Source organism: Chrysoperla carnea, chromosome 2 (assembly GCF_905475395.1).
Source record: "Chrysoperla carnea chromosome 2, inChrCarn1.1, whole genome shotgun sequence".
NCBI classification, from domain to species: domain Eukaryota; kingdom Metazoa; phylum Arthropoda; class Insecta; order Neuroptera; family Chrysopidae; genus Chrysoperla; species Chrysoperla carnea.
In genome coordinates this window covers 72,810,774-72,827,386 of record NC_058338.1, presented here as the reverse complement: position 1 = coordinate 72,827,386, position 16,613 = coordinate 72,810,774, and the positions used below count along the sequence as shown (strand labels likewise).

Genomic DNA, 16,613 nt, shown 5'->3' with positions numbered 1-16,613 from the left:
TTTACAATGTTTGTATCAAATTTCCTAATATTTAAAATAAAATTCTTGATAAATTAATAAAGTTCATTAATAGATGATTAGAATATCTGTATTCTATTTTCATACGTCAAAAGTATATCGTATCATATTATTAAACAAACGTTGTGTACGGGCCTTTAAATATGTTTTGTTTTTATAGGTGGGTGTTGCTAATTTCAGGTTGTTAAATTCAAAATTTGTTATCAATTAATATTCTATATTTAAAACTCGAAGATATCGAATGTTTAACCGAAAGTGAAAAACTTTAATAATAAGTGATAAAATATGCAACCTTGCAATTATACTCCAGAATGTAAGTTTTTAAAATTAAATTTTAGAAGTGTCACAAATTGTTTTGAAATGATTTACAAACAATTTTGTTTGTGTTCGTTATTTTATTTTGAAATTATATATTATGAAAATTCATAAAAGAATAATAGACTTATTCAAAATCAATTTTAATTTTTAATTTTATGTCAACCTTTTTAATGACTATAGTTGAAGGAGTATATAAAAAGAAAATTAAATTGAAACCGTTAATCAGAGCTGTATTTAGTTATTTAAGTACCCTAATATATTATAGTGGAGGTACCATACCTACCTTCTAGTGGCTACACCCTTCATTGGCCTACACATAAACACACCCTCTTATCTATGGAAGGATGAGGTGTGATAAAAGAACGTTTTTTCTTGAACACAAATTAGAATTAGCTGCAGCAGATATGATCACTTCGTTCAAAAGCTATGAAAGGTTGAAATTATCAAATGTTATATATCTACTATACCTACAAGGTATCTCAAAATTCATGAATCGTAATATGAAGGTGATGAAATTAAATAATAGGGGATGAAATTCTAAGAATAAAAAAATTATTTGATGTTTAACATTTCTTCATCTGGTCATTGTCAGAGATAGCTACGTTTTCGAGTAATTTGTTTCATTTTCTACAACTTAGCGAAATTTCCATAAGCATATATGGAAAATGTCAAATTTTGTCTGTTTAAATTTTAGAGCATCAAATATAAATGTCTTTGTAGATACTTAATTGACGGAAAAAATGGCCTCATTATCAATGCCTATAAAATTTATTTTCTATGACTTTCCTTATTATAAAATTTTCAATTTTACCAATATTAATGGAGAAATTCGACAAATTTACGACAGTAATTAAATAAGCTCCGCCGCGTTAAATGGACGATAGATCAAAAACATAAATGAACCTTAGAATTCGAGGGTTAAACCACCGTTTTTTTCGCTATATGAATGACCTTTGAACACCCTCTATGTTCTATGAGTTAGATAGAATGTGTAAAATAACATCAATTTGTTTACAAATGCTTATGGCGAAGTTTCTAATGCAATCAAAAAAATTATAGCCGTGTAAGCTCCTTTAGTTATATTTGTAAGCTACTTTAGTTGCGTTAAATTAGATTAACTTGATATTTTTTAGTAGTATTTATTAGAATGAGTGATAAATATAAAATTCCCCCCTTCCTTCCCTCACTGTAAATAGACCTTTTTCACATTTTTAAAAATTTTTTTTAAATGAAAGTAAATGTCTTGATTAATAGGCTAACTTTTTTCTCCGATTTTTTTAAAGCCGAGACCGAGAAAACAAACAATGAAAATCATTAAAGAAAAAGTTATACGAATGGCGGCTGTGACGTCAATTAATAAGAATTACTTATATACATATTTTTAAATATTGTTTTGACATAGTTTGCATTTTTGTTTATTGAATAACTCGTTTATTTTCAATTTTACACGAAAAATGTGTACCAAAGTTATTTGAAATTAAATTTCCTACAATTTTGGTTTGTATCAAATTTTTATAGGATCGATATTGTTTGATTTAGCCCGCAAAAGGTGGTCGTGAATTCTTGTTTGTTGCATAACTCGTTTATTTGTAATTTTACACGAAAAATAGCTATTGCCACAGTTGTTACGAATTTAATTTCTTACAATTTTGATTCTTATCAATTTTTCTTAGGATCGACATTTTTTGATTTAGATCCGAAAAAAGGTGGGGTGAGTTTTTCTTTATTAAAGAACTCTCATCAAATCGATTATTCTGATATGTTCTTTATTATTGAATTTTTTATGTATAAACGATGATAAACTGATTTTTGAAAATTGGGATTGCAATAACTTTGATGCCGACCTTTTTTTTGTAAAGTTCATATTTTTGTGATACACGCTTACGTTAAAGAGAAAGGAGGATATAAATGAAATAACTTTCACAATGAAAAATGCAATTTTTTTTTCCCTATTTCATTTTTGAAAAGCCTTTAAAATTCAAATTATATTCGTTTGGAAAGTTTAGTCGATGGACCGGCCAAGTTTCTGCCATCTGAGTCTTCAATCTTCATATCTGTCAAACTTATCTATGTTATTTCGTATAATGCAGAGACTATATCTTCCCACTACTATATTTTATGTATGACTATATCAGTAAACGATATATTTTCTGGTATAATGATACCGATATTACGTCACCAAATTGGACGACCGCGTTTTTGACAGTTTAAAAAAGGTTTAAAATTTAATTTAAGTTTTTGGCAAGAAAGCGTGTTTATTTTTCCGAAATAAATTTTTGGTTGCTTTTTATTAGCAAAATCAACAATTTGAAGTACTTTTTCAAATATGGTAGAAGTATTACATCACAGGCTACTAGCCAATAAAAATCGTTTTAAATTATTTCAAATATCGTGACTTCTTAAAAATTTTGTTCATAGTGTTTTTATTGTTAAAAATGCGTAATTTTCGAGTTACAAGTCCTACTCGACCTATATTTTCATAAAAAATTAACAAAAGACATTTCAATTTTTCATGAAAAAGTCTATTAAATATTATTTTTATTTTTTTTAGACATTAACAAAATAAAAGAAAATAATTCTAATTTGGCAAGAGCTTTGACCGAAGAGAAAAGAAAATATGCACAGCTTTATACAGAAAAAGAGTCGCTGGATAAACGTGTACTTCAGTTAACGAAGGTAACATATTCTTATATTTAAACTTTTGTTCTATCGCTAACAAATTACAAGATGGGTCCTATGGACCCAAGACCCGATTACACGCTATACAAATTTCAGCTTGATATTTCTTTTCGTTTTTTGAGTTAACGAGACGGACAACCAGAAATGGACTATTTATACAAAATTTTGTTCCTAGTAGCAATTTTGATATATTTCTTATATACAAGGTATAAAAATAGGGCAATAAAATATTTTATTTATATAATACTTAGAAAATTGTTTAGTGTTACACTATATATAGATATATACAAATTATAAAGCAATCTTTCTTCACTTTGAAGATTTGTGCTGCACTTTGAAGATCACATTGTATCTCCTTTGTTAAATCGCAATTTATGGAAAGAACTGATAAATGATTTAATCGATAGTTCGACATAGTTGCTCTATATTTATTTTCTATATATGACATCCTGGAGAAAGAGCTCTCCGCTTCGCAGCTAGAGATTGGAAACGTTAAAAAATCTTTAAGATGATACAGCAATTTTAGAAAACACTTCGTCACTTTGACGACAAGAACAGAATTGAGATTGATATCAGGTTTATCAACCTTCTGATTGGTTTTTTAAAATTTTAGATATTTTTTCACAATATCGTATTCAATGTAGGCTTCAAAAAGCCCTTAAGTAGATCCGCCTCTAGTTAGTAGGAAAAAACACAATATATTTGGAAATAAGTTTTAGGGATTTTATTAGTTGAAAACAGAGTAAATTCAAGTAAAACTTACTAAAAAGAAAAACTTACTGTATAATTTTTCAGAAAAATCATGACCAGAAGAAATATACCGATTACCTTTTGAATGTACTACAACAAACTCATCATTATGTAAAAGAGCAAACAACAAAGGTTGAAAAAATGATAAATAAGAAGACAGATGATTTTTTTTGTAAGTTAACTATAATGTTTTCCGTGTTAGTGAAAGACTTATTTTAACGAATATTCAAGATTTATCATGTTGATTATATTTTTCCAGATGACCGTTTTTCATTTGTCCCAACACCAAATTTTTTGGATAATTCAAATTTTAACATACCCAGTCCAACGCCAACAACAAAATCCTATGAATATGAACCAAATTTTATTGCAAGACGCAGATCTAACATACTTAAAAGAAGTGTTCGACCTTTTAGTGGTAAATACCGATAGCAATTAAAAATTGCGAATTACTCAATTAATACACTTCGCAAACGTAAAAAAAGCCACTTTTTGTTTTGTTAAAAATACACAATATTTTCATACATGTAACTTTGTTTTCTTTGGCCCATTTGGGCTTTTTTAACCTTTTGATCAATTTATCGTTTAGGGCTATGGCCCATGTGGCCCACTATATAAATCCATCAGGCATGATTATCTATAATAATATATAGCCCTAAGTGAAGCTGATTGACTGGCTCACTCATACACTCACTGATGTATACTAGAAAGATGCGATTTTCATCAATTAACCCGAAATAAAGCAAAATATTTAGTAATTTTCAAATTAGCAGAATATTTCAGTATCCACATCCCCCAAAAATGATAAAAACATCCCCAGAACTACCCCTTTTCTTCTATACATGCCAGAAAGGTGCGGTTTTTTTTTGTATTTGGAGGGAAATTTTTTGCTGAAATTGCAATTCATAGAATGTTATTTTGTGTGACGACGTGCCAAATCCGAAGGCTGTCAGAGGAGCAGGAGCTAAAGGGCGAATCTCGTTGCGAGCAAAAAGATTATATATATATCTCAAGGGGATCCTCCCTTTGACCCCCCTGGCGGTTTCCTGCTTTGGCACCGCGTCACAAAAATTAAAATTCCACGAATTGTAATTTTAGCAGAAAATTTCTCACCATGCAAATGCAAAAACCGCACCTCTCTAGCATGTATAGAAGCAAACGGGTAGTTTTGGAATTGTTTTTTCTCATTTTCGTAGGAACAAAGTTATAAGCTTGCAAATATTGTATATTTTTAACAAAACAAAAATAATGTGGCGTTTTTATTTTTCCAGAGCGTTTTTTTTGTTATATTTATTACTACACCTATATTTTATAGAAATGGATAAAGACACGTCTTTAATTAACACATCAATTGGAGAAGATAAATCACTATCGACATCGACTTCTTCATACAATGCTTCCTCGTAAGTGTTACGTTATTGTCTTAATTTTTAAAACCCATTACTAAGATTCAATAATCTACGACATAAAAAGGGTGTCAAATTTTTAATAATATTTCCGGGCTATACTGCACGATTGGTCCAGAATGATACTAATCTGCAGACGGGAATCCATACGGAGACCATTTGAACAATGAACCTTTTCCATATAATAAACAAGTGAAAACAAACAATTGAATTGATTTATTAGCGTTACAAACTTGGGACTAAACTTAATATACTATGTATATTTCATATATATATACATGGTATAACAAGCTAACTAATTAACGAGTTAAAACCCCATCCAATGAAACTTTAAAAAAGAGAAAAGTATTTAAAGAATTAAAATTGTGTATTTTATTGTAGGTTTGAGGGTATTGCAGATTTTATTGAGGAAGAAGTTGATCACATTAGAGACCAGGTAAGACAAAATTTAATTTTAATACACTTTCCCCTTTATATTTTTATACCATGCATATATGTAATATGCAAGGTATACTAAGTTTAGTCCCAAGTTTGTAACGCTTAAAAATATTGATGCTATGAACAATATTTTGGTACAGGTGTTCATAAAATCACCTAATTAGTCCATTTCCGGTTGTCCGTCCGTCCGTCTGTGGGTACGATAACTCAAAAACGAAAAAAGATATCAAGCTGAAATTTTTACAGCGTACTCAAGACGTTAAAAGTGAGGTCGAGTTCGTAAATGAGCAACCTTGACCTATTGGTCCGTAGGACCCATCTTGTAAACCGTTAGAGATAGAACAAAATTTTAAATGTAAAAAATTTAAATCAACTTTTGTTTGAAACATTTTTTCGTAAACATCACTGTTTACCCGTGAGGACGCAAATTAGGCGTAAATTATGTAGTATGTATTATATAAATTGTATATGTATGTGCAATGTGGTAGAGCTAGAGTAGAGTAGAACACTATTTATGCATGGTATTTCAACAATTAACTCAGTCAATTGTTTGTTTTCACTTGTTTATATTTTTTTTTTATATATTCGATGAATTTTTCAGACAAAAAGGGACAGTTTTTATACATACAGAGAAGCTAGTAGCAGCCCAGCAGAACTACTGGCAAATTATAATAAAACGTAGGTACAATTTGCTATGATACTAAGAAAAAATTTTAATTACTATAGACGATTTATGCTCAAAAAAGTTTCATTATTTCGATTGAGAAAAAAAAAACGTTTTGTAGTTTGGTCACATTCTTTCTTATATATTTTAGAGGGACTTTGAATGTTTGAGGCTTTTAAAACATCGGGTTTTATCCAGTCGTGATGTGCGCTTGAACACATTAAAAGTTTTTCATATATGTAAACTTCTAGGGCAGTGTAAATCTTTTGGTTTAAGCAAATTTGTGTTTTTTAACCTAAAATCGCTTTGAATAAAAATCGTGGGACAGTGATCTTAAGGACGGCATACACGATCTACGTGATAGAGATTGCGCATGAGATGTCACTTTAATAATATTCTTAATAATTTAATTCATTTTATTTATTTGTTAACAGAATAATCGCAATCCAGGATATGGAATTGACATATGTTAATAATAACCAAAGGTAAATAATATGACAAAATAATTTATTTCCTTACAATTATTTTTCGAATTAAAACAATTATTTTATTATTTTTACTATTATTATTATTATAGACCATTTTTATTATTATAGAGCACTTTGGTAGCTCAGTTACCTGAATGTTGACTCGGCTAGCCAGAGATTATGGGTTCGACCCCCATTCGAGTTTACTTTTTATAATATCTAACTTTGGTCTAATCAAATATTGTATTTGTTTTATTTATTTAGAATTATTGCAGTTGACGACATGAGTTTGGCCAATTCGGGAAGGTAAGGTTATTTTACAAAATTTTATCTTCAAAATTTATTTATCAACCTAAGAGCGATATTAAATTTTAACTCTAAATAAATCTAGTAATCTAAGCAATGTTACACTAGCACGGCCCAGATACTCTTCACACAGATGTGAAGAGTAAAACCCGACTGCATTAAATCAAAAATGAAAAGATAAAAACAAATCCAGTAGTTTACATAGCTATGCTTAAACGGCTGGATTTGTTGTTTTTTCTTTTCAGTTTTTTTAACGCAATCGAGTTTTTTGATTTTTTAAATTTATTTTTATACCATGTATATGAAATATACATAGTATATTAAGTTTAGTCCCAAGTTTGTAACGCTTAAAAATATTGATGCTACGAAAAAACTTTTGGTTTAGGTGTTCATAGAATCACCTAATTAGTCCATTTCCGTATGTCTGTCTGTCGTCTGTCCGTCTGTCATCACGATTACTCAAAAACGAAAAGATATATCAAGCTGAAATTTTTATAGCGTGCTGAGGACGTAAAAAGTGAGGTCAATTATTTGTTTTCACTTGTTTATTTTATAATTTTTAGTTAGGATTTTCAATACTTAATCAAAGATATCTCACTCAACATAGCTCGTGGATTTTTCAGTCGATGTATGCATGTCTAAGTCAAAATAAACGCAAAACTTAAACCAATTTGGATTAAGTGTTATTACTATAACATTACATGTGATACACATAACCAAGATTAAGAAAAATGATTTAAAACAATTCAAAACCATTAATATTTTAATAAATTTGAATGGTTTAAAATCTTTATCGTTTCAAAATCATTTTTAATCGCTGTTTATTAAAATTAAGATTAATGGTTCAAAACAGACAGATTAAAATGACAATTTAAAACTGTTAAAGATGATTGAACGATTTGAAACACTTGGAATGGTATAACATGTGCATTTTTTGTGACACAGAGTGTATGTTCGGTTCTTTGTGACGCCATAGAGACTAAACGCATGAGTCGATTTCAATCATACATCACTTAAACAGTTCGTTGATTTTCATTTTTTTTACAAAGTGGTGTCTGGTGGTCGCCATATTGAATTTTTATTTCTGCCGTTTTTTCAGTGATCTTCTAAAGATTAATAAAAATCGAATGACGTAAGAATCATTAAAATCGGCCCACACGTTTTGGCTCTACTGTGCCACAAAGGAACACACATACATATTTAGACTGATAAATAAATTCCCACAGAATCCCTTCGCGCGCAGTCGGGTGCTTTTTAACTATGCTTATCCACTCGCAGGACACCTGGGATTAAGTTCACAATATTTGACATGTTGGTAAACAGAAATCTAATATTTGTCTTATTTTATTGAAGTTGATACAATTTTTGTTAAGGCTATCCGACAAAAATCATGAAAGCTACAACAATGGTCCGACACATTCAAAGAAAATAACGCAAATTGTCAAAGAAAAAGCGACTGCCAATATGATGTGAGTTTTCAGAAATATTATTTTCCTCTTTCTCTAAATTTTACGTTTATTTAAATAATGAAATTTTTGTTTAGGGCATCAAATAAAAGTAATGATACAACACATACGAAAAATAATGTAATCCATAATACTGTAGAAAAATCGAATCCGACTTTTATGTAAGTTGCCTAAATCTATCAATCCTCTTTCTCTAAATTTTAAGCACACGATATAATTTTTTTAGGGTACCTAATAAAAGCAATACTTGCAGCAACAATAGTGAAATTACAAAGGAAAGACTTTCGAAGAAAATAATTCATAATAATTCCGAAAAATCGAATGTGATTGATAAGTAAGTTGACTAAAACCTAACATTTTCCTATTTCCGACCATCCAGGTACTTTATTCAAGTACCTGGATGGCCGAGTTTGCTCGGTATTTGCTTTTTTTTTTGTAAATATTGTGTTGCTTAACAACGAACTCTACTGAAACTTAGATTTAATGTTGCATTGTCGGTAAAGCAGAAAGTTGCTCCCAATTAAAAAAATAACTATATTTTACTCGCCATTAGATGGCTCAAAGAGTCATAATTTCAGTTTTTTCTGAAAACACGAATAAAACGATGTTTTCTAAAAATGAAACCTAGCTAGATCGATTTTTCTCCCCAAAAACACCCTGCATACTAAATTTCATAAAAATCGTTGGAATGATTCCCTAGATTCCAGATTTTTATATATATATATATATATATATATATATATATATATACAAGAATTGCTTGTTTAAATGAATAAGATAAGATTTTATCGAAGTTTATATCACAATTTTATTTTTATTTTAGAAATATCAATAAAAGTAATGAATCCAGCAATGAAATATTAACAAACGAAACAAATTCGAAACGCATAACCCAAACTAATGCAGATAAATCTGATAAGAAGAAGATTCCAGTTGCCAGTAAAAGTAATGTCGAGATCAGCAGCCATGGTGCAATTGCAAAGGAAACATTTAAAAAGAAATTAACACACACTATTAAAGAAAAATTCGATACAATTGCTACGTTAGTTGTCAAAAACTTAAACCTATCCTTTCTAATTTTATTGAAGTTTTACATGGAATAATTTATTATTTAGGGGATCCGATGAAAATAAGAGTAACAACAATGACGTGTTAATACAGGAATCGAATATTAATGAGACTAATAGCAACGGTGTCATACAAGAAAAAAAATCCGATACGAATGATTTGTAAGTTGGTAAAAGTAGAATATTTTTATAATTTTAATAGAGTTTACATCCGATGATAAAACACCTGATTGATTTTCTTTTCGAATGTAATTCAGTTTCTGTTTCAATTCTATTCAAACACTTTTAAAATTTTGAATGAATGGAAATTAATTGGAAAAAAATTTAATTTTTCGATTCATTCCAATAACCGGAGGAATAAATATACTACGAAAATATTAAATTGATAACTCGCCTACAAAGGCGTTCGCGTCATCTTGCGTCACCCCCGTATAACTGTTGATAAATGAGCGGTGTTTAATGTTTACTATTAATGCCACCAGAGCCCATTTCAAGCTGTCTACTATTCAAATACTTTGTTTCTGGGTCCAGCCAATCCAGTTTACACGTATGTTGCCTTGAAAACACGTCCGTAATGGCTATCTTTTTAATTATTCGTTCAATAATATTAATCGGATAATATCCTCTCCATTAATTCTCGTTTCGTCAATAGCTACATTAAAATAAAAGCATGAAAAATTTTTTGTTTAGGCGATCAACTAAAAATACCACAAGCAACGTTGAACCTGCAATAATACCGGAAACACATTCGAAGAATAGAAGTGACGAAAAAGCCGATATAATATATTCAGACATCTTAAATAATAAATGCACGGAGAACAATTACAAATGCTTAAGTAAAACTTCTACAATTGAAGAACCTTCCACAAGTGAAACCATAACCGAAGTAACGCAAATCAACATTATGTCACTTATTCCGAGTATATTAATTGATCGCCTGACGTAAGTCTTTTAATTTACATGATTGAGAAATTTTCCACTTATTTACACTTATTACCGGAATAAATACTATCAAACCAAAGGAGGTCGAAGTTTTGACCGTTAGCACATAAGCACATACAGTGTGTGGCATTTAAGATGAAGACACACTCATATTTTCGTTATTTATCTGAAATCTGAACTTTAAACTCAGCCTACTACAAATTGACAAATAGGACCGATTCATAATATTTTGTCTAGCTTCAGAGATGGTTAGAGATATCGAAAAAAATTATTAGAAAAAGTTGCTTAGAACATTTTTTAGATCCATATACCGATTTTCATAACAAAATTCGCATTTTTAATTTTTGCTTTATTTTTGTCCACACTCATAATTATTACAAGTTGATTGAATTATTTGAATACATAACACCATTAAATTATCAATTTGTCCAGTTTTAACCTTCCGTAGCACACTAGCTATAAAATTAATTAATAAACTTTTATAACTAGTATGTTATAGAATGTAAAAACTGGACAAATTGGTAATTTAATGGTGTTGTGTATTCAAATATTTCAATAAACTTATAATAATTTTGCGAAATTTATATCTGCAGTTAGAGACGGTCAAATATTTTTTTGAGAACTGTATTATAATATCCTCAAAAAGTATTAAAAAAATTTAGAATTTTCTGAAACTATACTCATAGCAAGATAACAGTCTTTAAATATTTTTCAAAACTGATTTGAGAAGTATTACATATGTAGTGTATATGTAGGTATAACGCCATCGGATGCCACACACCCCTTACACCCCGGTTAAAGACGGCCCTAGCATTAACGCTAATTGTTAAAATTTTAATTAATTTTTTATTTTATTTTAGCGAATTAAGTAATGAAAACAATAATGCAAGTGGCGAAACTGATTTTAAAAAACAGAGACCGGACAATGATAATAAAACTAGGCAAGTAAAATAATTTGTAACGGCTAGAAATATATGATTATAGGAACAACATTTGTTTTTAATTGATCATAGTGTTTTTTATACGCAATCTCTTTGTATTAAGGGGTAATAATATTTCTTGTTCATATGAGCGCGGCCATGTTTTTTTCCTATTGCTGACATCTAGTGACAAGCAAATAATATATATAATATGAAAACGAACATTTATGAAGATATTTTAGCATTATGTCATGTGCAGATTTCTAATTTTTTTTCAATTAAAATACAAAATTTTTTTCTGGTAATAATAATTTTAGACAAATTATAACTTACATTAAAATTTTAGTCGACATCCGATCGTAATAATCTACTTTTACATATAAATTTAAATAAAGTAAAAAATAATTATAACAATTAGTCAAGAAAAATTACCTCAAAAATTCCCTAAATTATTTCCATACATAATTTGTGTTCCCTGAAACTAAATTGTTTACAATCATTTCACTACACTGATTTTTTAGATATGCTAATGCTATTTTAATAAACAGTCAGAAAGCTAGGTTATATTATATTTTTTATTCCATGTGGTATATGAGCTGTAGGTCGCTAACATGGAGGTTATAAAGGCTCTAACCTCCATGGTCGCTAACAATATTCTATACTGTCATTGAATAAGGTTAGGTCATTGACTAATAGTTTATACAAGAACCTTAATAAATTTATAAATTTTAGACCGTTTTTTTATCGAAGTTCCTATTGAATTTTCGAGAAATTTTTAATAAAAAAATGCTTATTCATATTACAAATTGTATTGAGAAGGGCTAAAGACTTTGGTTTTCACATTTTATAAACACAAATTTAAAATATTAACAAAAAATAATAACCTCACATACAAAATACATAATTTACAAAATTTAAGTCTTTAGCCCTTTGTAACATCATTTTAAACATGCATGCAAATTTTCAGGTCATTTTATTGAAGGCCACATAGAAAATACTTTGTTTAAAAAAATGTCGATAATCTTCATATGACTATAACCCCTTAACCTTAATGTATTAATTATTTTTCGATTTTAGTGAATTAAATAACAATCCATCTGATGATAATAATATTACTAAAAAGGGTTCGCATGGAAATGCCAATACAAATATGCAAGTATCCCAATCATTGCAATTTTTTCTTAATTATCACCTCTTTGCACGTACAAAATTGCCGTTCAAAAACTTAATAGTCTAATGAAACTTACAGCAATTTTCCTTTAGAAACCGTTGGAGGAGCTCACTTGCAGTCTACATTTCGGTTTTAGGGATTTTAACACTGTTTCGTCATTCGCCATCTTGAATTTGAGGGTCAATTTTTGTTTATTGAATAACTCGTTTATTTTACATGAGAAATGGTCATTGCCAAAGTTAATTGAAATCCCCCCAAACGATTTCCGAAGAAAAATTGTTGTTATTATTTTTTCCTGTGTCAGCCCTTCTTTTGATTTAATTCGACTGGCGTATGAGAAAATTGTTGAATAAAGCAAACAATTTTCATCAATATTTATTTTACAAATTTCTGATCATGTTTTTGGCAAAATGTACATTTTTTCATCATTAATTAAAATGCTCTGAGAAAGGCCAATGTTTAATAACTCTAAGTTTAATGTTTATTTTAGTCGAAAAGTCGAAAAATTGAGTCAATCAAATGAAGAGATAACAAATTCAAACAAAAAAGAAAAGTCAAGTAAAATAGAAGGAAAATCAGGCACAAGTAAACAAACACAAAAATTGTGTAAAACATCTGAGAAACAAAGTACAAATAAAAAAGCCGAATCAAGTAAAACAAACGTAATAATAACTAGATACAAAAAGACTGAAGAAATAAATGATGAAAATAATTTGCCAACAACAAATTCAAGTAGAAAACTTAGGTAACCCTCAAATATTTAATTAAAAAACTTAGTGGTCCCGTTAAAATTAAAGTCGAACAATACAGTATTATAGTCGAATACATCTGGGTTTTGGTCGGTTGCGTTTATTCCAAATTGCAAAAAACTGTATACAATTTTAAAAAGTAAACACTTATTAAGTTCCTTTTAAACAAATAAAAAATTTTCCTTCATTAAAAAAAAATGCTGATTGAAATGTTAACTATACCGTTTGATATTTTGAACAAATTTTTAGGAAATTAACTTTAAATATTCTATGCAAAATAGGATATACAGGGTAATCCATTTTAATCGATGGACCCAAATATCTTCTAAAAAACTTACACTACAAAAAAATGTTTGGTACAAAAATTATTCAGGTTAAAGTGGGACATCATATTCTGGCGTCAGATTTAATCGGTCTCTTCTGGATTCTTTAATAGTTAACTCAGATCCTTAACAGTAGGAGATAGAATAACATTTTAAATTAGAAAGTTGAACCTCATAAAAAAAATAACCAATTTTTTCCAAAAAAGTTAGAATTCAGAGGAAATGCGGCTTAAAAATATGACACTATTGCATTTAATCGAAAGAAAACAAACTAACTGCAACAAAAGTTGTCAAGGTCAATTGAGGATATTCGCCTGTGTCCATCACTTTAACCTACAATTATCGATGAATTTTAAGCGTATTTTCTTTTGATTAAATGGAATAATGACATATTTTTAAGTCGCATTTCCTTCGAAAGCTAACGTTTTTGGAAAAAATGTTTTAAACAAAATTTGTTAGTTTTTTTATGAGGTTCAACTTTATGATTTAAAGTGTTGTTGTTCTATCTTCTACTTTTAAGGACCTGAGTTAACTATTAAAGTATCCAGAAGTCACAGATCAAATCTGACGCTAGAATATGATGACCCATTTTAATCTAAATAATTTTTTTTGTAGTATAAGTATTTTAGAAGATATTTGGGTCCATCGATTAAACTGAGTCACCCTGTATTTTAATGGATCACTCAGTGTGTTTATATTTTTCTTAAGTCGTATGAAAATATGGAGAGTACTTATTTGTCTTATTTTTCAGCTTTAAAATACCAAAGAAGAGCGTTAGGCCTAAAAGGGCGGCATCTATGAACGTCAACTACAAGGAATCACCCCTGAAAATGTAAGGCCTTCGGGAATTATCTTCGCAATAATTTTTTATTTTTTTAAATCACAAATTCATATATAAATGAAATAATAATTCATCTAAAGTATATTAAAGTAATTTTTTTTTAAATTAATAATTCCATTTTGTTATTAATTATCATTACGGTAGTGACTTATTTACACCCGTGGAGGCTGTGACTCAATCGAAATCACGCTAAATTTATATTTTTCAGTTTGTTTTTAAGGTAAAATACAATTCATGAAGACTATAAGAGAAGGAGACTTAACTCTGGATTTCGGGCAATGCATTCGATGGGCTCATATACGTCCGGCACTTGTAAATTCGCTTATCTGAATTTGGCGGATCTGATTGTATTTCACAACCATGCGTATTAGTTCTGCGCAACTTCACATATACTATAATAATTATACTATACTATGCTATGGTTGTGAGAAATTACAACTGCCGGGCGTATATGGATGCCCACCCAGAGTTAAATCTCCTTATATTAGAGTCTTCATGGTTTAATTAGCCAAACCATTTATCATTTTGCATTTTATTTTACCATTTCTCCGTGGGTGGCGTTGCTAAAACGATGTGTTGACGTCACTGGCGTTTGAATTTATAAAAACAATTTTCAATTGTAGAATTACATGAAAAATCAATTTCAAAATTTTTTTTTTTTTTAAATTTTTCTTAGTAATTTTGTTTAACGTTCATGTTCGAGAAAAATTAAGTTTTTTAACATTATGAATACTAACCTTTTTGCACAATGCCTTTTTTAAAATTAATTTAAAAGAAGCTATTTGATTTTCAGAAAAATGCGACGAGAGTAATGAAGAAGTAAAAGCTAAAAGGTAGAAATTAGAAAATTTTACTAAATTTATAAAATGGAAGACTGACTGATCCAGTATGTGTTCGTTTAGTTGTCAGCACAATTTAAAAATTGTAACAAGCTGACATTTTAATATAATGCAACGTTGTGTTTAATTGAAATAATATTAATACACAAAAAATAAATCTACAAGATCATAATAAAAAGATTTGTAGTCCATTTAGAATTCGAAGCAGATAGTGATTTGCTTCATATGATGACTCCTATGAGATTCCTAAATACTAGCCTTAACGTGCACGTTCGTGGCTTTTCAGCTGGCGTAATCCTAATAAATTTCTCCAAAAAATAGTCCGATAATAAAATACGCTACGCATTTATGAATCCTTCTATCCTCCTTCGTCATACTGTCACAGTTCCCTAATAAATAATACGTCATTAAAGGTAGATCCTATCCACTGCGTATTAATCTAAAATTTGAAAAAACCCACGAGTTAGTAAAAAAAACTGCTTCCTTTTCGAAAAATTAAAGTTCAAACACTGATAGGTAAATAAATACAATAATATAATTTTACAGGGTAAATACTGTAACTGTTAAATGTTATACTGTTTTGACGTTTTCGTATTTTATTGATAGTTTGTGAGTTTTTAATTAAATATCATTAAATTTTCGGAAGATTAAATAAACTACTAGACCGTATACTAAGCCTCAGATTTTCATTGTTTTTAATTTCTTGAGGAAATTTTATGGAAATAATTGTTAACATTTAATCTTATTAATCATTGATAAAATATAATAATAGTTATGTAATACGAATAAATGAGGATATGATAAACTCCGTGATCCGGGCACTCATAAACAATAAAATTTATTGTTTCATGCTGTACGATTTTTTGAGCTCGATTTTCTTTTATTAATTGATATATTTTCGAGATAATATTGATTCATTCGACGGCGTGTCTTCGAAAATATAATAGTGCATTGTCAAAATTTCAATTCTATCAATATTATCGGAGTAATCAATAAAAATGAATAATTGCGGAAACTAGGGAATTCGATAATCAAGAACGCAATTGTGTTGAAGTCATCAAAGTCAGTTGACGACTGACCGGTATCGAGTAATTGCCTTCAGTTAGGAGCCGGTTTGGAATGCAGCGACTATGTGCTATTATATTAATTATGAAAAAATGAATTGTATTCATTATGGGTGTCCGGTTCACGGAGTTTATAATCCAATGTATTTTTGTCATTTTCTGTGTATTAAAAAACGTTTTATGTT

The 16,613-nt window shown here is 29.1% G+C and overlaps 1 protein-coding gene across 2 annotated transcripts; it reads left to right on the top strand.

Annotated features, from left to right (window-relative positions):
- The first annotated feature begins 230 nt into the window (after nt 1–230).
- Nucleotides 231–15,833, top strand: LOC123292189 (probable cyclin-dependent serine/threonine-protein kinase DDB_G0292550). Of its 2 annotated transcripts, XM_044872752.1 has the most exons (20): nt 231–331; nt 2,888–3,012; nt 3,811–3,937; nt 4,025–4,183; nt 5,081–5,168; nt 5,553–5,607; nt 6,211–6,287; nt 6,708–6,758; nt 7,005–7,046; nt 8,420–8,515; nt 8,590–8,673; nt 8,739–8,846; nt 9,336–9,554; nt 9,628–9,741; nt 10,270–10,521; nt 11,382–11,462; nt 12,519–12,593; nt 13,103–13,357; nt 14,436–14,516; nt 15,319–15,833. In XM_044872752.1, exons 1-20 carry the CDS (start codon nt 304–306, stop codon nt 15,335–15,337), a joined length of 2,136 nt encoding a protein of 711 aa, XP_044728687.1. In that variant the 5' UTR covers nt 231–303; the 3' UTR covers nt 15,338–15,833. The 2 variants fall into 2 exon arrangements, with proteins under 2 accessions (XP_044728687.1, XP_044728688.1); XM_044872753.1 differs by lacking the exon at nt 8,739–8,846.
- Nucleotides 15,834–16,613: the final 780 nt, after the last annotated feature.